At 37.0% G+C, this 25,046-nt stretch overlaps 1 protein-coding gene across 1 annotated transcript in view; it reads left to right on the forward strand.

The window, feature by feature from the left end:
* The window catches only part of LOC128984543 (Bardet-Biedl syndrome 7 protein homolog), an 86,629-nt gene that overhangs the window by 8,341 nt on the left and 53,242 nt on the right, over positions 1-25,046 (forward strand). Inside the window, exons 4-6 of the mRNA XM_054403876.1 lie at positions 60-189; positions 569-765; positions 1,365-1,560. Coding sequence (XP_054259851.1) covers positions 60-189; positions 569-765; positions 1,365-1,560 — 523 coding nt within the window. The remainder of the gene's footprint in view (positions 1-59; positions 190-568; positions 766-1,364; positions 1,561-25,046) is intronic.

The following is a 25,046-nucleotide window of genomic DNA, read 5'->3' on the forward strand; positions in this document are numbered from 1 at the left end:
CAGTAATGTTTAACGTTATGAAAGTTCATGTATAAAGATAGCTGATATTGTGATTGCAGGGCAGTGAGTGCCAGTGACCTGATGGTGTGTGGCAGCCAGATCTACAACCACTATAGAGACTGTAAGGATGCAGACTCTTACCTCTCAGCTGATCATATCAACGATGTCATTGCACTTTCAGCTGAGAAGGTAAGTTTATAAAACATTTCAGCTTTTTCTTTATTTTGGAAATTCTATCTCTTAAAAAAAAAATATTATACCTTTTATGCACAGTAAATATTCTTAACACGTTCATTGTGCATGACAAGCAATCTCCTCACCGCTAGAGGAACCTAACCTCGTATTTGTGCTTGACCGCTTTTTTGCGGTATTTTTTATGGTGTATCAAAAAATGGTAGGTACTTCACCCCAGCTATTTCCCTCCATTTGACAATACTGAGGGCCGGCTAGCAGTATTGTTTAGTGCTGCTATCTGTTGAATTTTTGTAAAACTACGTCCACAACGACTAGGAGCAGTATGCCTCTCGTTTGGATGAAATAAAAGGTTTTGATTGTGATTTTGTTGCAGCTCCACCGCTTGACCCCGGTGTTGGCTTGTGAGGACAGAATGCTCAGAGTGCTGGATCACTCTACTCTAGTACACAGCTTCCCTCTGGCAGGTGTACCAACTGTGCTGCACCTGTACAACAATGATGGCAGCAGCACCGGGGACCAACTCTTGTATGGTACAGACGACGGCTCCATTGGCTTGGTGCAGATTACCAAGTGAGGCAACCTGCAGTTCAAATAGGGTTTTGGAGTTACAATCTAGTTTTATTCAGAGGAATTCGCAAACCAGCATCATTGGACTATGGGAACGGGGGTTTAAGGGAGGTTTTAATGGTTGAAAAGTAGTTTTTCCCATCTTTGACTCTCAAAAAAATAATCTTTTGCAATTTCCCTCTAAACCATTTTGTAGAGATAAAAAAAATTAATATTTGAAACATTGACTGCGTTGTTGTACGCTAAATAGCTATGGAGAAAAGTTTAAAAAACTGTAAATTTAGCATTCCTATGTAATTCTTATGGAAAATAAGGAAACCAACTGTTGTATTTTGATGACATATTTGGCAATTTTTAATTGTTTACTTAACTATTGACATGTTACTAAAAACACACTCTATTCAATTCCATGTAGCAGCAAGCCTAAGTACTAGTTAAACTAATACTTTTCAAGTAGGGAATAAAAATTCCATTTTTAAGGATATATTTAAGTGAAAATCCAATCAGGCAAATGGAAACCCTCTAATTCTGCAGATTTGGTGTGGTAGTGGTTTTTATATTATTTATACTGTGATTGTGTTTTCTAGATTTGTTGTTTACAGGGCAGGGGTGTCAGCCAAGTGGCGTATAGAGCCAGGCAAGCATCGTGGAGGTGTTCAGTGCCTCTACTGTTATGACATGACGGGTGACGGAGTGCCAGACTTGCTTGTAGGACGGTCTGATGGGACAGTGCAGATCTATTCTATTCCTGTTGATGATGCTGATGACTTAAACCAACCTTCAGAGAGGTTTTCACATGTATGTAGCCTATATTGTTTTTATAGAATATTTTATTTTAGATTTAAAGGTATCTTATGTGTTTAAAACCATGAAAATAAGACCAAGCAGCAACTAAGGTCATGTTTAAGAATATTGTAAACCTAAGCTATTGTAACCAAAAGATAAGACCTATAATCTGATATTCGAAGACTAAATTTCTTTGTATGTATAAAATGGAAAAATAATTATCTTTAGATGATAAAATGCTAGCACGTTTAAGTATAATGTGATTGTGATTTACTACAGCTTAGTCATAAGAAAAAAGCTCGATTTGGAGTGGAAATTTACAAGGTATTTTGAGTCATTATCTGAAAATTATTCTGGTGTTTTCGAAATATGTGTTGGATCTGATAAAATGAAGGACGTAGTGGCAAGTGAATCAGTGTACAAAGTGTTACATGATCTAATCGAACCTTTTCTTCACAAAGGATATATTGTCTATTTTAATAAAAGGGAAATTTCTGATACAACCATAAATTTTGTGTGACTGTGGAAAATGTTAACGGAATTATCACAACAACAGTACACTCAAAAGCTAATAACCACCAACACTTTGATATCTGCCACCAGAACAACACAAGACTTTCACTCCCCTACAGCTTAGAATAGCTCTAAATCTGGTTGGCACTAATGCGGCAGATTGTTGTCTTGAAAGCTCTGCATTCTTTTTGCTTCTACAGGAATTGTATACTTTTTTCACAATTCCACATGGTGATGGGAAGTTCTACAAATGTCAAAGACAACCAACCAAGAAGCAGAAGCACAGTCACAAAAAGACTCTTCAAAAGTCAAAGGTCTGAGTACCACAAGATGGTCTGCAAGAGATGATGCTTTGTGACGCATAGCGACACGCTATTTTATATATTGTGTGCATTTTGCGAAGCCGGGCTGCATGACCAACTTGTTGCCTGCCGCGACTGCAATAACGCTCTCTCCCCACCTCCCTACACTCTTGTCCTCCTTCTTCATCAACCGCCCTGACAGGAACAGCTGATTACACAATGCTGAACAACTGATAGGAACAGCAAATTGTGACCTTCTCTACCGATGCAATGGATAAGTTATTCTAATTATATCTATGTAGGAATTAATTAGTAATTATCTTGGGCTAAGTAAGGAAAGAAGCATCGAGCCCTTCTGGCTCACCCAACTATTGAAATGAAGGAAATTACAACTTAGGCGGGTTGGTTGCCTTCTGCAGCCAACCTTCTAAAACCTGAAAACTCAATCACATGTTCCCAGAATGTAACTTAATAGTTATCTATCAAATTCATACACATTTCACATTCAGTATTCAATTTACATATTATTTCATTCACTCATCAATATTAGTAAGTAATTATCCATGTTCAGTTCCTAGTTGGAAGGATAGATCTACAGTTAGATAGTTAGTTAAATTAGTGTAAATCAAAGCTGGCTAGGCAGGTGTTCTGATCTGGGTAAAAGGTCCCTCTGGTCCCCAGCATTGGTAGCAGATTCAGCACGCTAAAACTAAGTTTGGTCCAGACACAGCTATTCCTAACCTATTAGCAAATTACCCTGTTTATTCCCTCCTGATTCCCCGAATTCCCACCAATATCTCACACCATATCATACCATTAACTTAACAACCCCATCACTTTAATTTAATCAATCCCCCCCCCCCGGCTACAGCTTGCCAAGGACTTCTGAAACATTGGGATAAAATCTTAAGTGCCCTTAGAACAATCGGTGAAGATATTTCACAAAAACCACTGACCCGTGCAGAGGCCAATGGTCTATTTAAGAAAATTAATACCCTGGAGACAGCAATTCTAGTACGAGGGTCGTCTCAAAAGTAAGTTACACATTTGTTTTAAATCACAGCGTCGAGTGCTAGAAAGCTGGGAGTCACGGGGAATTTTCGTCTGGATGTAGTGGCAACACTGTAAACGTCGCGGCTGCCTACGGCACTCGCCCCTCCAGTATCGCTCCGGCCATCATGGAGACACCACTTGTTCCCACCGTCGATTGTGAAATCCGTGCAGTAATTAGATTTTTGACTGCAAAGAATAAAAATGTAAATGAAATTCATCGAGAATTGTGCAGTGTTTATGGTGAAAATGTGATGTCTAGGCCAATGGTTTCCCGCTGGCGTCAATCGTTTATTGATGGACGAAAATCGTTACACGATGAACAACGAAGTGGCCGCCCGTTCACTTCCCGCGCTTTAACTGTTGTTGAAGATGTCCGCAAGGTCATTGACACCGACCGGCGGTTGACATTGGATGAAATCATTACACAGCTTCCTCCAAATGTTGAAATTAGTCGTGCATCGCTTCACAGAATCATTTAGGACGATCTCAGTTTGTCAAAAGTCTGTGCAAGATGGGTGCCACGCCTTCTTTCAGAAAGGCATAAGGAGCAGAGGGTTGATGCTGCTCTCCAGTTCCAACAATTTTTTGATGATGAGGGAGATGGCCTATTCAACAGGATAGTAACCGGGGACGAGACTTGGGTGCACATTTGGACGCCCGAAAGCAAGCGGCAGAGCATGGTGTGGAAGGGAAAGGACGAGCCTACTCCAAAAAAGGCAAAAGTCGTTGAATCAGCTGGCAAGGTCATGGCAACGATCTTTTGGGACTCTACGGAAGTATTGTTGATTGATTACCTGCCAAGGGGGGAAACAGTTACAGCTGAACGTTTTTGTGAAGTGCTACGTAAGCTGGGAAGGGCGATACAGAACAAAAGGAGGGGAAAGTTGACCAAAACAGTGTTTTTGTTTCACGACAATGCTCGCCCACACACCGCCCGTCAAACACAGGACCTTCTGGAATCCTTCCGATGGGATGTTTTCGGCCATCCACCTTACTCTCCTGACTTGGCGCCGAGTGATTTTCATCTCTTAACGCAGTTGATGCGGGATTTAGGCGGGAAGCGCTTCGAAAACAAAGACGAACTGAAACGGGAGGTGGAACAATGGCTAACCAAAATGGCGGCAGAGTGGTATGATGCTGGACTAAAAAAACTGTTGCCACGTTATCAAAAATGCCTTGAAAAAGATGGCGACTACATAGAAAAATAGTCTATGTATGTATCTTTTAAAATATACCCTTTTCAAATCAAATTTGGTTTTTTTATTTATTTTGGAAATAGGTGTAACTTACTTTTGAGACGACCCTCGTACAATCCTAGGGATTCATACTCCATCGGTTGAATGCAACGAATAAGAAATTACAATCAGCACAGCACAATTAGAAGCAGTCGAAACAGATTTAAAAACTGTTGTATGCCTCTATGAATCTCTTGTTGATCTTATTACAAAGACACAAAATGAGTTTGAACTTTTTGAAAGAAAGGCTAAAGAACTCTCTAAGATGAATAGCTACCAGGCCGATTTGAAAAGAACCAAGTGCTTAACTGGCATATGTAATATGGACATAAGTGATAAGTGATAACTCGTGATCGATTTCACCACTTATACTGTTCAGATTGTGATGATGTGGAGTAGTATGAGTGTAAATGAAGATACCTGGGCCCTATATATCTTCCTCTAACCACTGCCAAATCACGCACATTTCCTGTCGTAACCCAACTCTATTGCAAGAATTAATCTAACTCGTCAAAGTGCACAATATTACCTTAGCTGCCTATCACAGCCAGCTTTTATGTTCATAATGTATCTAATTATAATATAATGAACAGAGAAATATATATATATGGTCTTATTCTAATTCGTGAAAAAGGTTACTAGACTTAGCAAATGTGAATTCAAAATTAGTGATAATAATTGCCAGACCACGACCTTTCGAGAACCTAATAAATTACATAATTGAATTACTATCTACCCTAACCTACACCCTTCCCCAACCCCTACTTCTATTAGCTAGACATCTTAGGCTACAGTTACTTATCCGGTTTAGATGTACAGCTCCAGGCGCTCGACACTACACTACTGGTCTCTTGGCTCGCTGCGCGTGCCTACCCGGGCCGACTGCGCGCGCATCCGCGTCACGTGACTTGCGCTATTGTAGCGACTCGCTACATCCTCCCCCCGGTGGGGTTGTTTTTTTCTCTTTTCTTTTCTTGTTTTGGGGTGATTTTGGGTTTTGGGAAAGATGAAGGACGAAGAATTTTTTTTTTTTTTTTTTTTTTTTTTTATTGTGCTCGCTGTGAGATTGTGTCGTTGTGACATCGGTGTCGGTGTGGAAATGTTCCAACCGTTTTCTGCACTCCTTTTGGTTTGGCTCATTTGAGGTTATAATGTGTGTCGGTTTTGCTTATAAACTATTAACTATTTTTTTTCTAAACTAAAGGTAACTATGGTTTTGAATGAATTTCTTATAACTATGTTTGGTGGGATTGCTTAATCTAACCCTGCTAAAAAATGTGGGCGGGCGTATATCAGTGATAGATTTAATTAAGTTCGGTTGAGAAAGGTCTGTTTGCTGATGAAACTGGATATATGGCTGATGATGATGAATTTGGGAATGTTGTCGAAATACTGAAGGTTGATGAAATTCGATGGATGTATTGAAGTTTGGTAATTGCTGGTAAATATGGAAGGTTGCTGAAGTTTGATGAGTTTCTTGAAGTTGAGTAGTTGGAAGAATGAAGCTGTGTAATTGAAGAATGAAGCTGGAGCAATGTTCTGAAGTTCTTGAAGGTAAACTGTTGTGGTGTGCTGCTACGTAGTTTCGGAATTAGCTCTTGAGCCCTTACTAAGTTCAGGGCGCTAATTATATCGCTGGTCGTCTCTTAATGTTGAATGACATGCGTTGGGTTTTGAAGTTGATATGCGGTTGATGATACGTTGACTCAGATGTGAATTTGGAGATTGTTTGTTTGATGTTTAATTATTTTGGTCTTTGTTATCACTGATATATTCCCTGGATATTCGGTAAAAATTCATCGCGACTACTCTACTTAAGTTTACTATTGATACTTATGATCTAAATGAATTTACTAACAATAAGAAATTGTTCTACCTAATAAAAAAGAAATTTAATTTACTGAGGATAAAAAGGAAAAAATCTAATGTTTATCTACTTAAATGCTATGGATTTGATTGACTGGGAGATATATTACTAAATTTCTGTTGATTTACTAATAATTAATTAATTAACTAGTGTGACACACATTATACACTCTTTCAGTTTGGATGCTATTCGTGGTTGAATGGAGTTTCGAAAGTCTGTTGGTTGATGTAAGGAATGATAGTGTTATTGTAAGTGTACATTCATTCGAAGCTCCTCTAGTGCCAATTGTCAACAATTATGCACAGAGGTATTAAATAATAATTATTTATTCCACCGACGGCTTAGCACAACTTAATTTTTTAAACAAATATTGTTTTAATATGTTCCTTCAATGTGAAGGATTGATCGGTGCTTGGTTTGATTATTTATATAGGGCGGAAGTAGAGGTATGAATGGAACAGATGTTTGTACTGATAACGACGGTGTTATCTCGTGTCTGGTGCTTGCTATTGTCTGTTCCCTACTAGTCCATTTCTTCTCTGTCACTCAGCAACATAAATATATTTATATATTTTTTGTATTTTATTTTAACGCATGCAAAAGTGTATAACACATAATAAACATTTAAATTACCCTTTACAAATATAGTACACAAACTCTTCTTCTACGCTCAGAATTCTGCTTGTTATTTACAAACATATGGATTGTAGTGTGCGCTGTTATCTACTTTGATAACGATTGTATTACGCCTAAATACCATATATCTTATTTTAATATACATGGATGACTTTGCTTACTTAATACTTTTTATGCTATCTCGTATTTATCTTTGTGACTCAATTGTTTACATTAACACTGAAATACTTAATTTTACTTAATTCTACTTAGTTCTACTTAGTTCCACTTAGTCCCACTTAGCCTAATTACCATAGTTTAAAGTCTAGCTTGGTCTGTAGTCAGTTGTCTCGTTCATGTGCTGTCATTTTTCAGTCCAGTACTGTTAGTGAGTGTTTGTTGTCATAAGTAAGCTGTCGGCTGCACTATTCATATGACAGTTGCAATCTGTCATAAGAATGTGTTATGGCGAACGATTCCCGTCATAGCCAATTTGAGCAAATTAAAAATAAAAAAATACTTAAAAAAAAAATTAGTCGTTTGCTCAGATTGTAGGTTTTAAGGGAATTGAAAAGGTTGTTGATTACGGGGGTCTTGAAATGCATACATTAAGTACAAACACTATGACGTGTTTCGCTGCCAACTTGCCATGTGTTGTCGCTTCCGGCTTTCCGGCCAAGCGGTGCGTCGAGAGGTGTAGCCGCACCCTCTGTGAAAGTACGGCTTAGACTCAACTCCCAACACCCTATCAAGATTCAAGATTCAAGATTCAAAATAACTTTATTCATTTTTCATACATGTGTACATAGAATAGCGTCAATTTAAACATTTTTCTAACTTACTACATTATACAAAAATATTAGATGTTAATGATTTCACTGCAATATACATGAAATAGACCTAGAGATGAGTTTATATCATTACATTAATAAAAAAAACTCATCTAGAGAGTACAACGGTTTGGATAGCATTACATTTTTCAGTTTTTTCTTAAAAACATTAAAATCTTCTGTGGATTTTAAATCCACCGGAAGAGCATTATAGAATCTAATACCTGCATAGGAAGGTTTCTTTTCATATAATTTAAGATTGTGGCTTGTATAAGCAAATACTCTATTGTTTCTAGTATTATAACTATGGTTTTGTCCTAACGTTTCTATTCTATGAGAATTCTTTTTTATAAACAAAATAAGTTCAAAAATGTATAGACTATATACAGTCAAAAATTCCAATTCAGTAAATAGGTGTTTAACAGAATCATCCCAATTTAGCTTTAAAATTATTCTTATTGCTTGTTTTTGAAGGATAAGAAGTTCATCTAAATTTTCATTTGAGGTATTACCATATAAAACAATACCAAAAGCGATATGAGACTGTACAAGGGCATGATAAAGGGTTTTCATTGTAACCAAAGTGCTAAATTTAGAAACCTTCCTTAATGCAAATAAACCAGAAGCTAACTTTTTAGAAATTGATAAAACATGATTATTCCAATTTAAGTTTTTGTCAATTATTAGGCCCAAGAATCTAGAATTATCCACCTCTTCCAACACATGATCATTAAGAAATATTGTCAACTCAGGTGCAGGTCTAATTCTAGAGCAAGCTGTAAAAGTGATGAACTTAGTTTTATTAGGATTCAGTAGCAAGCATTTTTCGTTAAGAGCCTGTTCTAAGGTTGAAATCTGGTTAAAAGCGGAAACTTCGATTTCATCAAGAGTTTTACGTGATATCAGCAAATTTATATCATCTGCATACATTGTGATATTATCAAAAGGTGTGATGCTAGGTAAACCCTTAAGATAGCATAGAAAAAGTAATGGACCCAGAATAGAGCCTTGAGGGACTCCGAACTTAATATCTTTAATATTCGAATTACGGTGTATTAACTGATTGAAATGATTAATATGTTTAATTTCAACAAACTGTTTTCTGTTTTTTAAATAAGAGTCAAACCATGAAAAAGCCCTATTTTTTATTCCCAGTTTTTGAAGAATTACAAGTAGGCTTGAATGTGATACACTGTCAAAAGCTTTACTAAGATCCATAAAAATACCAATTGTTTTATTACCCTTATCCAAAGAATTTAAAGCTGACTCAATAAAATCAATGCTGGCAGTTATTACTGATTTCCCGGCCCTAAAACCATGCTGTTCTTTGTCTAACAGTTTGTTACACTCCAAAAATTCTGTTAACTGAATAGCCATAACTCGTTCATAAATTTTGGAAAAAACAGGAAGTAATGACAGTGGGCGATAATTTGAAACTTCTTTACAGTCATCTGCCTTAAATAGAGGTTTTACTTTAGAAATTTTTAACTTGTCCGGAAAAATACCTGATATAAAAGATGAATTTATTAAATGACACAACGGTAGTAACAGATAGGTTCTGGCATGTTTTATGATTGTTATAGGAATATCATCATAACCGGTTGAAAACTTATTATTGAAGGACATGATTACTTTTTCCAGCTGATGAGGCTCTATACTAGTTGGAACAAAAACTTTATCAGTATAATTAGGCAACGAAATGTTGGAAGAAGCTGCAACTTGATTCAACTTAGGAATTACATTTGTCTCAACTAGATTAATATAATGATCATTAAACATATTGCTAACTAAACAAGGATCTTTTATTTCTGATCCACCAGAGTTCAGTGCTATATTTGTTTCAATGTGCTTATTTTTAATATTAATTTCTTCTCCAATAATTTTCCAAGTAGTTTTACTAACATTTGAAGATTCTCTAATTTGTTTTTCGTAATGTTTAACTTTACTGTCAAAAATCTTTTTTTTATACTCCTTTTTCTTCTCCTTGACACTCCTACCCAAATTAGGATCATGAGATGACCTGCTTAGTTCAGTTAAATTTTTTAGCTCTGATTGCAACTCATACAAATCATAATTTATCCATTTGTTCTTATTTTTACAGGGTTTCCTACATTTTACTTTTGGAAAACATATATTAAAATAATATAAAAAAATATCTAGAAATACATCAAACTTAATTTCAACTGGGGCACAATATACATTTAACCAATTTTCTACAGACAACATGTTTGAAAACTTTGCTATATTTTGTTCTGTAAAACTTCTTTTATGCATCGTTATATACTCATTATCATTTCTAAAAGAATTTGCTAAATTTACTTCAATCATTTGTGCATCATGATCAGATAAACTAGAAATTAAACCTTCAGTTTTTATTACATTTGTGGGAATATTTGACATAAAATTATCAATACAAGTGGCAGTTGTAGAAGTTACTCTAGTTGGAAATTTTACAAGATACTTCATACCATAACTCTTTAATACATTCTTAAGTTCTAAGTGCTCCCTTGAATCCACCAAAACATTGATATTTATGTCCCCACCAATTATAATAAATTTACATCTTTTAATCAAAATGTTAATTAATGCATTTAGGCGTTTCAAAAATTCAAATGGATCTGATGAGGGTGAGCGATACAGACCAACTACAATAATTTTACAACCATTTAACTTATAACTAACAGCACAGAATTCAAAAATTTTATCTTCACCCAAACATGTATCAGATGTTGGCAAGACCACCGGCCTACCAGAGATACCCTCCTCGGAGAGAATCATTACACCCCCCTTTACCGTAGATTTTCTATTATAACAAGCACTTACAACATAATTATTAATTTTAAGGTATTTTAATTCATCTTCTTTGATATTATGTTCGGTGAGAATTATTATTCTAGGATTTATTTCATCTAATATAATTTGCAAAGGTTCAATGCGACTTATTAAATTTTCAATATTTTGATGAAAAACAGTGAAAGGTAAGTTATTTTTTGAGGTGGATTGAATAGTATTAGTTATTTTTTTTGGAAAACTAGCTACCTTGTTCAAATAGGGTTTTTCCGATGTAACGCCGAGGAGTTTAAATCGGAGACCAGTGGTTTATTAGCAAAAGCAACACACCCAACAGCTTTTTGTACAATTTCACTCGGACTTTCTGAACAGATGACTTCACTTTTATCACAAACATTTGCACTTGAAAATGACGGTGTAGGTAGAGAAGGGAAGTCTGATGTGTGTTGTAGCCATCTGTTGTTGGTGTCTGGAGTCTGTGCCATAGGAGTAGACCATCCTTTCCAGTAAGAGGTTGATGAAGGGGTTGGTGGGTTCACTGTAGAAGGAGAATCAGTATCCAATTTAGGAGAGTTAGAAGTCGAGACTTGCGAACTGCTGGAGTTTGGGTCAGTGTGGATCAAGCTTTCAGTAGAGATGAGCTGTTGTAAGCGTTTGATGAATTCCAAATGAGGATACCCTTGAAATAGAACCCTTTTGGCCGAAGGCTGCTCGTATGTAACTATCTTTACCTGAGCATTTGTGTTCCTCTGGAATTTGACAATTCTCTTGGCAAACAGTTCTAGCTTGATGTTGTCACGAACACAGCCCATGGGGGAGCATATTAATTCTTTCAGTTTTTTTTTCTTGAAATCTTCCTCCATCTGCGTGAATGCTGTAAGGTAATCTTCATCCGTTGGCTTTAGATTGTACTGAGCCTTAGTCACTAGACCATAAACAACAGCAGAATCAGCAGGCATTTGACATGTAAGGTGGTGGCTGAGAAAATCTGATGGAGAAGGTCTTTTGAATTGCTTCCGAAAAACAACGGCAACTCCTGCCGACATATTTCTATGACTGTTTACATCTGCAGATATACAGTGTGCAAATGCAACATGTTTGTCACTTTTGTATTTCTTGATTTCCTCATCCATGTTTTGATTCAAGATCGTGATACTATCGTTGTGAGGTATAGCATACTGATGTTTTGCAATGCCCTGAGATGGTGTAGACACAAGTATGTTGATTTTTTGGCTCAAAAACTGTTTTCCAAGAAAGTTCAGATGAATACCAGATGGTTCATAACAGCGGGCAGGCAAACCAGTAAGATCCAAGAATTTAACACCAGGTAAAGTCTGTGAAAGTTCATGAATGTAAAGGTTAACTTCCATAATGTCTTCATTAATTTGGTGATTGAGAGCCAAGTCACGTCTGAATGGTATACTGCCGATCAAGACATTGCAAGGTTTTAGGGATAAAATTGCGGGTTTCAAATGATTGAGAACTACTTGTTTCTGTCCATTGTAAGTATCATTCGCTCCAGCAATGAGTACCACATAATCAGATTTATTTTTTGCTATTGTTTTAGATTTACTCATTACTACATCCAAATGTGCACCTGGCATTACGTTACTGCAAACTTGAAGAAACGAGTTTTTTTTCTTTATGAGATGATCCAAGTGTCTACCTTGACTGTCACTTAGAACTGTCAGAGTTGGAGAATGTTGTTTAGTAGGGATTGGACCATTTCCAAATCCTTCTGGAGATGTGGCTTGTTGTATGTCCTCTTCAAGCGGTTTGAATTTGTTAGATGTAGGTAAGACAAATTTATTTGAATGATTTGGGCTTAGAACTGATCTTCTTTTTGGGGAATGTTGATTTGTAGGCTTTTGTATGTTCTTTGATTGTTTATTAAAAGAGTTGTTGGTTTGGCAGTTATTTCTTTCAAGCTTAGCTAAAAGATCTGTATTTACTTTTTCCAACATTTTACATTTTTCAGTCAACAGTTTGCAATTTGTTTCATTCTTTTTGCTAAACATCAAGCCGCAAACCAGGCTTTTGTCAAAATGTATGTGTTGGTTTTTGTGTAAAAGTAGCGCTAGTTGGGCTCTTTTTGTTATAATATCCTCAGGTGCAACATGAGGTATTATATTTTGAAAAAAATCAATACTGAATGAAGTGTTGCAGTTTGTCTCTACAAGATTCTTAGATAAAACATCTGTGGTCAAAAGCATGTGGATCCCACATGTCACATGGGTGCGGAGTATCAGCCGGGGCCGGAGTTGTATTGTGTACAGTATTGTTGTGAAGTATTGTTGTAGTCAGTCAAGTTACTCGAGATTTCTTGCTAGATGTTTTACTTATAACTAATTAAACTAGGCTAAGGTTCTATTGTGCACTTTGACGACGTTTTTTTTTAATAAATTGGCTGAAAAAATCGTTTCAATTGTGAAATGTGGGCTTTTGTCACAATCTTACCTGTTGAGGGATTTACTAGCTTTACTGACACTGGTGATGAGAAACTGTCAATCACGCACGGTTTTGACCAGGCGTATTGGAGTTTATAATTGACGTTGTCTATTGCTTTGGACTGTGGGTGCATTTTATACATTACCCAATCGCCTACTTTGTAAGGATAGGGTTGACGACCGCTGTTATAGTATTGTGTGCATTTTTCTCTTGCCTTCCGTAGGTTATCAAGTGCATGTTGCCAGCGATTGTCTGTGGTTGGTTGAGATTCTTCCCCAATTAATTTATTTAAATCCCAGGCTAATTGTAGTGGATGGTTAATTTCTCTCCCCAAAAATAAGCTTGCAGGTGTCGAACCGGTGCTTTCATGTTGAGCGGAGTTAAATGCTATTTGAAACCAATGAATGTTTTGATCCCATGTTTGGTTGTCAGAATTGTGATATATCCTCATAGCAACTTTAAGATTTTTATTGACTCTCTCTACGTTGTTTGCGCTTGGGTTGTACGGTGACGTAAATATGTGTTTGATTCCGAAGTTTAAACACATTTCCTTCATTTGTTTCGATTTGAAAGATGGTGCGTTGTCTGATACTAAGTATTGCGGGAAACCGTAGTGTGAGAATATGTGTTTTGTGAGAAGTGTAGTTGTGGTGGCAGCTGTCGCGTTTCTAGCTGGTAAAAGAATTACAAACTTTGAAAATGCGTCTACCACAGATAGTAGGTATGAGTTGCCTGACTTTGACCTAGGAAGTTTGCCTACGTAGTCAATGTAAACTTTTTGGAATGGTTTGGTTGCTAGATCGGATGATAATTCGCCTACCCTGGTGTTCGGAGCTTGTTTGGATCTTTGGCAAGAGATACATGTTCTGACTTTGTCGGCTATTATTTTGTTTAAATTTGGTGACCAAAATAATTGATTTATTTTATGTATAGTTTTCTTGATTCCTAGGTGTGCTGATGTAGGTGCTAAATGGTAGTATGTAAAAATCATGTCAATTAGTTTCGTGGGGAGTACTATTCGTGGTGTCTTTTGGCCGGGTGCTAAATGCATTAACACTCCGTCCTTTACTGTATATGCCTGGTTTCTATGTGGGTCCCTAATAATTTTGATCAACGCGGGGTCGTCTCTTTGATGTTCGTCGATGTTTTTGAAAGCCTCTGGGATTCTCATCAAAATGTTTACTGAATGTGTGTTAGTGTCTTCGTTTAGTGTTACTACTGTTAGTTGTGTGTCGGCGTCCTCGTATAGCCTAGATAGACAGTCGGCGACTGGATTATCACTGCCTTTTATGTGCTCTGAGTGAAATTGGAAAGAGTTAATGAATGTTATCCATCGCGCAATTTTACCTACTTGTCGTGGATGATTTAGAAGCCAAGTTAATGCTGAACAATCTGTTTGAAGTGTAAACTCCCTGTGTTCGAGGTATTGTTGGAATTTTGTCAATCCGAACACGACTGCTAGGCATTCTAATTCGACTGTGGATTTGTTTACTTCGTGTTTGCTCAGTGGTCTCGACGCGTAGGCTATTGGTAATAAACTACCTTCGTGTTCCTGTGCTAATTGCGCTCCTAGTCCTGTGCCTGAACCATCTGTTTGTAGGATGAATTTTTTATTGAAATCTGGGAGTCTCAAAACTGGTTGTGACGTTAGAGCCTTTTTAATACTTTGCAATGCGGCTTCCTGTTCAGAGCCCCATTCAAATGGTGTATCTTTGCGTTTGAGTTTGTTTAATGGTGCCGAAATGTGTGAAAAATTTGGTATGAATCTCGCGTAATACGCTGTCATCCCGATTAGCCTAGAAATCTGTTTGACATTTTTGGAGGTTGGGAAGTTAAGAATTGGTTTAATTTTTTGTGTGTCAAATGTAACTGTGCCGTTGCGAAAAATGTGGCCTAGGAATTCGATGTGATTAGATGCTACAGTCATTTTTTCTGGGTTGATCGTGAGACCTGCGTTTTGTAATCTAGTTATTACTTCCTTTATTTGATTGAGATGGTCTGAAAATGACCCATTTGAATAAATTACCAAGTCGTCGAAAAAATTGAAAATGTATTTGTATTTTATGTCTCCAAATATTTTATCTATTAACCTTGTCAAAACCTGTGATCCTGTGGCTAATCCAAATGGTACCACGTTGAACTCAAATTCCCCAAATGGGACGACGAATGCTGTGTATTTTTTGCTTTGTTCTGTCAACGGTATTTGCATGTATGCGCTGTTCAAATCCAATAATGTATACCACTTCGCTTGACCTAGATACTGAAATGCTGATTCGACGGTTGGCATTGGCGTAGACTCTAAGTTAATCAAGTCGTTGAGCTTTTTGTAATTGACTACAAATCGCGTTTTGTTTCCTTTTTTTGGGACTACAAATCCTGGACTACTGTATTCGGAGGATGATGGTCTTATCACGCCCTTTTGTAATAGGTCGTCGATTTGTTTTCGTAATGCTTCGAGCTTTGGCGGTGCGAATTGGTACGGCCTACTCCTTACAACCTGCTGAGATTTTAATTTTATGTCGTAGTGTATCAATTTTGTTTGCCCTAATCTTTTCGATACTGTGTTTGGAAATGACTGTAATAATTTGTATTTGTTGTATCTGGTTTGGTGTCAAATTATCGCCCAAGGTGTAAGTTTTGTCTTCTTGTAGATTACTATCGTGTTGGTCTGTGTGTAATATGGCCATGACCGGTCTTGTACCGTATGGAAATGTTACATTGTGATTCGCCACGTCTATGATTGCTTTTGTTTTTGTGAGGAAATCTAACCCTAATACAATGTTTATTGGCAGTTTAGGTGCTATTAGGAAATTGAATGTCCAAGAGAAGTGTCTAATTTTAAAGTGTAGCTTTGCCATGTGTGAGAACATTACCTTGTCGCCTGAGGCTGAAATAGCGAATTGATTGATTGGAGTGATTGATTTTGTAATTAAGTGATTATTTTTGATTCTATCAAAAAAGGATCGTGAGCAAATTGACGTCGTAGAACCTGTATCTATGAGTGCATTTGTTTCAATGTCGCCGAAAAAAATTGGTATTGTACATGTTTTTAATTTAGGAAATTTTGGAGCATTTTTGTTTTTATGGCTATGTGTGTGTGTGTTTTGGTTGATTGGTGTGTGTGAATAGGCGCTGTGAGGTGTCAGAGGTGCGAGAGCGCCAATTATCGGCCTCCTCTGGAGTTTAACTGTGTATTGTGTGTAGGTGTGTGTTGGTCTGTAGGGTTGGTGGGCGGACGGTAGTGTCTGGGGTCATTGACCTGCCTCGGTGTGCCGTGATATGCACTGTTATGCACTGGTGTCCTATAGTATGTATTTGGCTGCATATGTGGTCGATGTGGAAATCTTGGTTGCCCATGTGGCTGTTGCATGTATCGTGGTGTGTATTGCTTATGTTGAGGTGTAAATTGCCTATTTTGAGGTGTGAATTGCCTATTTTGAGGTGTGAATTGCCTATTTTGAGGTGTGAATTGCCTATTATTTTCTGCTCTGGTTTCCCATCGGCGTGATTGCGAGTTGCTACCCTCTTCTAACTGTCTCACAACTTCTAATTTTGGGATAAGCGCTATTAAATCATCAAGTTTGGTCGGCGGCGGGAACCCTGCAAGATGTGCCCTATTTGTCGCGTTTATACCTGTCAATATTACCTCCAGTAAGTCGTATTCTGTTGGTATTAGGATTTCTGCTGACTCTTTCACCTGGATAATGAAATCTGAAAGTGACTCGAATTGACCCTGCACCCTATAAACTGTTTGCGTCAGGAGCTGTTGCTTTGCCCTTTCTGGCAGAAAGGTACTAATTATAGTAGGAATTGTTTTACCTTTGACTTCCCAGCTCTCCTGCAATGCCATGGTCCAAATATCCCTTAATTGCCCTGCTGTTTTGTGTAACAATGCTATTGTGATTGATTTGTCGTTGGCTAACTTTAATTTCTCAATTTGAATGGCCGTTTTCAAGAAGGCTAACAATTTGCTTGTGTCAGTGCCGTCGCAATTGGGAGCTTTCGACGCTAGATCGTCAACTAATCTCGGGTTTGTGTGGGTGTGTGTTGATTGTGTTACAGGTTTGTTTTGTGATAAGGCTTGAGCGATTGAATTGCCTATGGCTTGGGCTGTGATTCTAATCATTTCCGCCGTCTGATCCGCTAAGATGGGTGTGTTTTGTTCTGTGGGTTTTGGTGTGTCTGGTACACTTGGCACCTGTGTTGTCACCGCGTTCTTTAAAATGACCCTATTCTCTTCCAGTGTCTTGGCTGGGGTTAAGCCCCACTTCTCGCACTGTAGAATTGCGCTTTGCGCATCAAATTCTCGTATCCATGATACCCCCGTGGGTTTTGTTTCCCACTCGTAAATCTTGGAAATCTTGCCTTGATCTACTCTTATTTGAATAGTAAACAAAAATTCAATCCTTAACAACTTCTTTAATATCAACTATTTTACCAAACAGGTGGGAAGAGTTTGGGCTGGGCAAATTGTAATTTAATAAGAAAAAGAGAGAAATTATTTAAAAAATGGTGTGAATTTGGACTTATGATTGTATTTTACTGTAATTGGTGTGTCAAATGTTTGACTAAGATCTGATTCCCTATATTGTTCAAATGTATGTCATCCCTACGATTTGAATGCCTATATATGTGTAAATAATATTTATTTGAATTTAAAACATGTGTTAGAAAAATTGGTTGGGTATTTTGATTTGACAATGTGTGTAAAAATGTGTTGAATTGAGTAATTTTATCTATTGTGTGTGGTGTATATTCTGACCTAGGGAAATATGGTAATCCTAACAGTATCAACCTGGTGCCTAGATAACGCTTCCTGATTACCCTGAGCAATGATACATATTGCTGTGTCATCATTGTTATTGATGTATTGCTGAATATGTCATTGGTTCCTATCCATAACAATAATGGTATTTCACTGTTGAAATATGGATTTGTGATTTTGATTTGTTTCTTTAATTGTCCAATTGTTGCGCCTGAAATTCCCATACTGTATTCTAATTTTAATTTACTACCTTCTCGGTTAACAAAATATTCCAGACGTTTAGTCAGCGAATCGCCGAGTATTTGAATTTGTATCATATTACGGTATCAAGGTGGTCGAAAGAGTGTAGCAGGGTAATGGCATGTCGGTATGTCGGAATTCTTTTGTTTGGTTGTAGTGTCGGACCTGCATGTTCAAGGTCGCTGCGAGTGAATGAAATTTTGTGAACTGTAAAATATAAAACTGTAATGCATTTTATGTCTGACATCTATTGCTGTACTGATTGTTGTGTTATTGTTGTACGAAATTACATGAAATTTTATGTAAGATAATAATTCGTTGATGTGAACAATGAATTGACCTTGTGATTTTGGCTTGATTCAGAAGGAATCAACATTGTCAATTAACGGCCTAAATTAACTGAAATGTTGTGAAGTGACAATTTACTCAAGCAAATGTTGTACACAGGCTCTTGGCTTTCTTTTAATTATGTAGTACATTTTTTTTTACATTTATTATTATTATATATTTTTTTTTACGTTTTAAATGTTTTTCTGTTTTTATATTTATTTTATATATTTATTTGTATTTTTGTTTAAGATGAGCCTGTAATAACTGTGTGTAATGTATATTTAAATCGTGTATGTTTGCTTGGAAATAACAAATCTGGCCTTAAATCGTCGCTTTATCTTTGAACTTCTGTTATCTAACATTCCAGTTATCTTCTAAGTCTGTCTGGCCTACTAATGACATGGACTCTCAACTTTCACTAGCCACCTCAAATATCAAAACTTTGCTGGACAACTTAAATTCTAAACACAACTTAAATTAAGGTGATGAGTTACAACTAAAATATGTCAGACTACGTTTTAAAATACTACTTTAATTACTAATTAATTCACTGCAGTACCCTTTTGGCTGTAAAAATTATGAAATAAAAATTTTTTGGGGATATTTATGACCTTTTGGGGTTGGGGAGGTGACATACAGATGAATTTAAAATCCCCCCAATTTTGAAATTTTGATTTGTTGGTCGTGGCCTGTCAACTATACCGATGTGCACTTTGACTCCTAATATTTTGCTTTCCGTAATAAAAATATTCATCAAACACTCATTCGGCCTGTCGTCGAGGTATATTTAGTTCAATTACTGCCTTTCAGACTTGATGTCGAACTCGTGAGTGATTACATAAATGCATTTAAATATATTCATCAACTTGGTTTGGTAAAATATTAATCAAAAATATCCAAGTTCTCCTAATTCTACTTTGAAATTAAAAAATTCACATTAAAATTGATTTTTAAATTTCCTTTGAAAATAAAATAAACTGAATGATATTGATTCACATTTCATGACGTGCCTAGCTATGCATGCTCGTGCGTTCCAGGCCGCCACGTGGTGCCGACCTGTAGCCTGTCGATTTCCTGTCTGAACAAAGCACTTGGCTGGTCTGAGACATGTTTTAATCTATTCTATTTCTGTTAAAATTGCATTTTTGGCCGGATCTTGACGCTCTGCTACCAATATGTGATGATGTGGAGTAGTATGAGTGTAAATGAAGATACCTGGGCCCTATATATCTTCCTCTAACCACTGCCAAATCACGCACATTTCCTGTCGTAACCCAACTCTATTGCAAGAATTAATCTAACTCGTCAAAGTGCACAATATTACCTTAGCTGCCTATCACAGCCAGCTTTTATGTTCATAATGTATCTAATTATAATATAATGAACAGAGAAATATATATATATGGTCTTATTCTAATTCGTGAAAAAGGTTACTAGACTTAGCAAATGTGAATTCAAAATTAGTGATAATAATTGCCAGACCACGACCTTTCGAGAACCTAATAAATTACATAATTGAATTACTATCTACCCTAACCTACACCCTTCCCCAACCCCTACTTCTATTAGCTAGACATCTTAGGCTACAGTTACTTATCCGGTTTAGATGTACAGCTCCAGGCGCTCGACACTACACTACTGGTCTCTTGGCTCGCTGCGCGTGCCTACCCGGGCCGACTGCGCGCGCATCCGCGTCACGTGACTTGCGCTATTGTAGCGACTCGCTACAAGATGTTGAAGATAACTTCTCTGATGAATTTGTACACTTTAAATCTTATATTGAAAGTGTCAAGTGAAAACTTGTAAAAGAGGAGAAACCCCCAGCAAAGATTAGAAGCAAAACTGACATTGAACTTGAGGCCAAATGTCCAGATGAAACAAAAACCCCTCAAAAAATCATTCCGCTAAGACTTTTAAATGAAATTAGAGACAAAGATCTACAGTCAGTGTTTCAAAATGTAGAGATAGCATTACGGATCTATGCAAGCACAGCTATTTTAAACTGTTCAGCTGAAAGATCGTTTTCTTGCCTTAAAAGAGTAAAAAATTATTTAAGAAACAGATCTTTATAAGAAAGACTTTGTTCTCTAGCAGTCTTAAATATTGAAGGAGAACTGCTGAACGCCCTGGACTTGACTTCTGTTATTGATTCTTTTGCTAGGTTAACAATCAAGAAGGAAAGTGTGAACAAAATACTTACTACTGTACCAAGCTTAACTAATTTAAAATTGTATATTATTCTTTCAGTAAAAGTACGTAATTTTTTCTTTTCGATTCATGTGTTTTTTGTAAATAAAAATATTGTATAAGTAAACATATTTCTTTCATTTCAAATCAAAGCCAATAGCACGTGTCTCAAGTGGATCTGACTAAAAGTGATCAATGAAAAGCGTTATAAGAACCATTGTATACAGACGATGTTGTGTGCCATTTTACGCCGCAAAATGGGATTGTAAAAATATTGATTAGATAAAAAAAGTGGCATTCCTTGTCTATCCAAGTCAGAATGTTTTGCATAAAAACGACGCAAAAAACGCCCGTTGAAAAGGGGTCAAAAAAGTTATTAAATTTGTTGATGCAGCATGCAATATTACCGATTATTTTTATTTTCTACAAAATCAGCTGACAGGGCATTTAGGTCTATTGGCCATTGGGGTGATATTAGTGAGGTCGGGGAGTGTGCTGAAAAGTGGGAGGGGGGAGCGGCGACAAACTTTGTTGCCTAGAGGCGGCAGAATCTTAAATACGTCCCTGCATTGGGCTAATGATACACATGGGGACCGTAAGTATCAATAGGTTCAACGATTACTGGAATAAGTCCAGATATTTTGACTTCCAATTTGTACTAGAGCAAATGTCCAGAGACCGATTTTTGATCCTATTACGATGCCTGCATTTCAGTTAGAAGATGCTGTAAATTGCCAGAGAGATCGTTTACATAAGATAAGACTCCTGATTGATGAGTTCAACACCAGAATGGATACTGTATATTACCTTGGGAAAGAACTGTCTTTGGATGAAGGGACTATCCTATGGCAAGGATGACTGCAATTCAGGCAGTACATCAAAGAGAAAAGACAAATTCTGGCAAAGGAGGGGAGTTGGGAAAGGGCATGCTGCCAAAGTAGTGAAGCTTCTTATGCGACATAAACTAAATGCTGGCCATTCCATATATATGGACAACTATTATATGAGTTTCCCACTCACGTCCTTTCTGCTCACAATCAGGACCAAATGCACAGATACTGTACAATAGACTCGTAAACACTCTCTACTAGGTGACATCTACTAAGCTCAAACAAGGTGAGCATATCGTGCTTTATGCTGAAGGGATCGTATTCGCAAAGTGGCATGACAAACGCTCAGTTCTCAACATGTCGACTGAATTTGAAAAAACTAAATTGTGAAAACCACAAACGAACGGAAGGTGCAGCAACAGTACAATGCCCACATGAAGGGAGTTGACAGGAATGATCAACTCATCTCATACTATCCTTGTGACCACAAGAGCTTGAGGTGGTACAAGAAAGTTTTTCTGCTCGTCATCCAGAGGCTAATCATTAACTCTTACAAACTTTATCAGTGTGCCAATCCGGATTCCAAGAAGTCCCTCTACCACTTCAGACTGGACATCCTGGATCTATCACTCGCTCCAAAGACTGGACCATCACCGAAACGACCGAAAAAGATTACCAACGTCATTCACGTACTGTCAAAATCTGACAAGCGAACATCTGATGGATCAAGATTTCTACGACGAAGACGCCAGGTGTGTTCAAAGGAGGGAAGATTTACCCGCACAGTGTACTTTTGTGCTCAGTGCCAAACATTAGGGACCTCACTATTAAGCCCCTGAATAAGTCCCGACAAAATATCCCAAATACGAGATACATGGACCTCAAGTCTTTGTGTGAAGGAAACACTCCTGTCATACGAATTGATGACCACAAGAAGTTCTTCACTCAATTAATAACCGAATAAATAACAATCACTAATGAACAAAATCAGCCTTTCCTCCTAGTTGTAATGTATTTATTATAGTAACAAAAACTGTACAATGTAATCAATGGCTTACTGTAATCTATATCGCAAAATAAATGTGATTGGCCAACAGCCTATCCCCACTCCTACCCAGGGTCCTGAGCAGCCAGTCCATCATACTCTATCCTGACTCTTTTTTCCGGTATCTCATCTCGTTCATCGGGACTCCTTCCTTGACCATGTTGGACCGTCATAAGTCTAATAATAACCGTGTTGTTATTTCTACCTAGGTTACCCCAAAGATTAGCAAGGCGACGAGGTACAACATAAAGTTGTGCAGCAAGTTTAGCGCAGAAAGTATTTCGCTAGTAGCGCGATATTGTGTGCAGATCTACATATACGGATCACCAACATGAAGACGACGGTACGAGTGACGCCTCGCCATTTTGGACCACGTTGACGCTGAGACCAGAATCTAATATGTCTGGCATAATAGGAAGTTTAGGGGAGTTTGACTCTAGTTGTGAGACTTGGGAGGCGTATATTGAGAGATTCAAACTATTTTAAACGTGTAATAACATTGAGGATAAAAAAGTGTGTACATTGTTGACAGTAGTGGGTGTAAAAACGTTCAACTTACTAAGGGATTTGTGTACGCCCGAAAAACCATAGACGAAGACTTACGACAACCTTGTGAAATTGATTGGTGACCACATGTATAATACAAAATGTATGATACAAAAGATCCTTCAAATTTTCACCCTATAGCTTTACTGCCGGTAGTCTCCAAAATTTTTGAAAAAGTTGTCTATAATCAGCTTGTGGAATATTTGGAAAACTACGATCTCATAGATAGTGTTCAACATGGCTTTCGTGCCAACAAATCAGTTACTACTGCTGCTGTGGATTTTATTGAATCTATTATTGAATCAGCTGATAAAGGAGAAGTTTGTGTAGGAATTTTCATGGATTTGTCAAAAGCATTTGACACTGTTCATCACCCTACACTCTTGCATAAGCTTAAGTCACTTGGTGTGCATAGAACTGCAGTGAAGTGGTTTGAGTCATACCTGTCAGGAAGATTTCAATACGTTGAATTAAGTCATACGGAGTATAAAGTTTCAAAAGAAAAGTCAAATTTAAAATTAGTAACACATGGTGTCCCCCAGGGATCTGTGTTAGGCCCACCCCTCTTTATCTGCTATGTACAAAATATTGCACAAACACCCAAAAAAATACCACAAGACAACTTGGTGATGTATGCTTATGATTCAAATCTGAAAGTGTCAGCGCAAACTGCCGAAGATGTTGAAATCCTATCTTGCCTAGAGTTGGCTAATTTAACAGACTTCTTTAACAATCATAAATTAAAATAATTTTGTTTCCTTTAAGACTGCTCAGTGCAGGAGAAAGTTTGAACCCACAATTGCAATTGACTCTAAGCTAATAGAAATTGAAAGTCTACTAGATTTTTGGGGTTGGAAATGGATGAGAATTTGAACTGGAATCGTCATGTGGAAAAAAATCCTTCCTAAAATTAACTCAGGAATATTTGCCTTACGCAGAATGTCATATTTATGCACTGATGTAAGTGTGTTAAAAATGATATATCATGCGCATATTCATTCCCATATTTCATTTGTCTTGGCTGTGTATATGGGTCAACAAAAAAAGAAAACTTGAAGAATTTTGAAGAAACAAAAGGAAGCTGTCAGAATAATTCTCAATTTGAATCCTGAAGAATCAGCAAAAGAGTATTTCAAAAGTTAAAAAATATTAACTGTATATGGACAATATATTTACGACACGGTCTTAATAGCAATTCATAATCCATTAAAACAGAACATTGTGCAGTCTCACCGATATAACACGCGGGAAAAAATACCGTCATACCCACTTATCACAGATTAGCATTTTATGAAAAAAACCTTCATATATTGGAGCAAAATACTTACATAGACTTTCTATCGCGTTAAAAACTGAAAATAACATCAATAAATTTAAGAAGATGTTGAAAAATTACCTTTTTCACAAACCACTGCACTCGTTTGAGGATTTTTTAAACTTTTAGTCATAGTCGTAGTATTAAGTTTTGATTTGACACTATTCTCATGTACTATGTGTGCATATTGTGAATAAAGATGATTTGACTTTGACTTTGTATCCAAAACCTAATGCAATTGCCGAGCGCTATAAGTTTAGTTTAGTTTTAGCGGAATTAGCAAGAAGGATAGACTATAGCTCAGTATGTTTTAGATATAAGTTTTTAAATCATTTAAGATCAAGGTTCCTGTTATTTATTCTATGACTATGTTCAATATGCTTTAATGATAAGATACCATTTGACAATGTCAATTGCTTTTGTAGAGCTGAATGACAATAAAGAGATTTGATTTGATATGTAGCAAGTTTAAAAAACTTTCATCTCATTGCGATTTCGGTAACAATCTAAACGAGTACCTAAGAGACAGAGTGGTAGGCGGAATTCATAATGAACATACAAAACAGCGGTTGTTAGCAGAGACCGGC

The sequence above is a fragment of the Macrosteles quadrilineatus genome, unplaced genomic scaffold (genome assembly GCF_028750875.1).
Source record: "Macrosteles quadrilineatus isolate MER2022 unplaced genomic scaffold, UCM_ALF_1.0 Scaffold_2__2_contigs__length_208266976, whole genome shotgun sequence".
NCBI lineage: Eukaryota > Metazoa > Arthropoda > Insecta > Hemiptera > Cicadellidae > Macrosteles > Macrosteles quadrilineatus.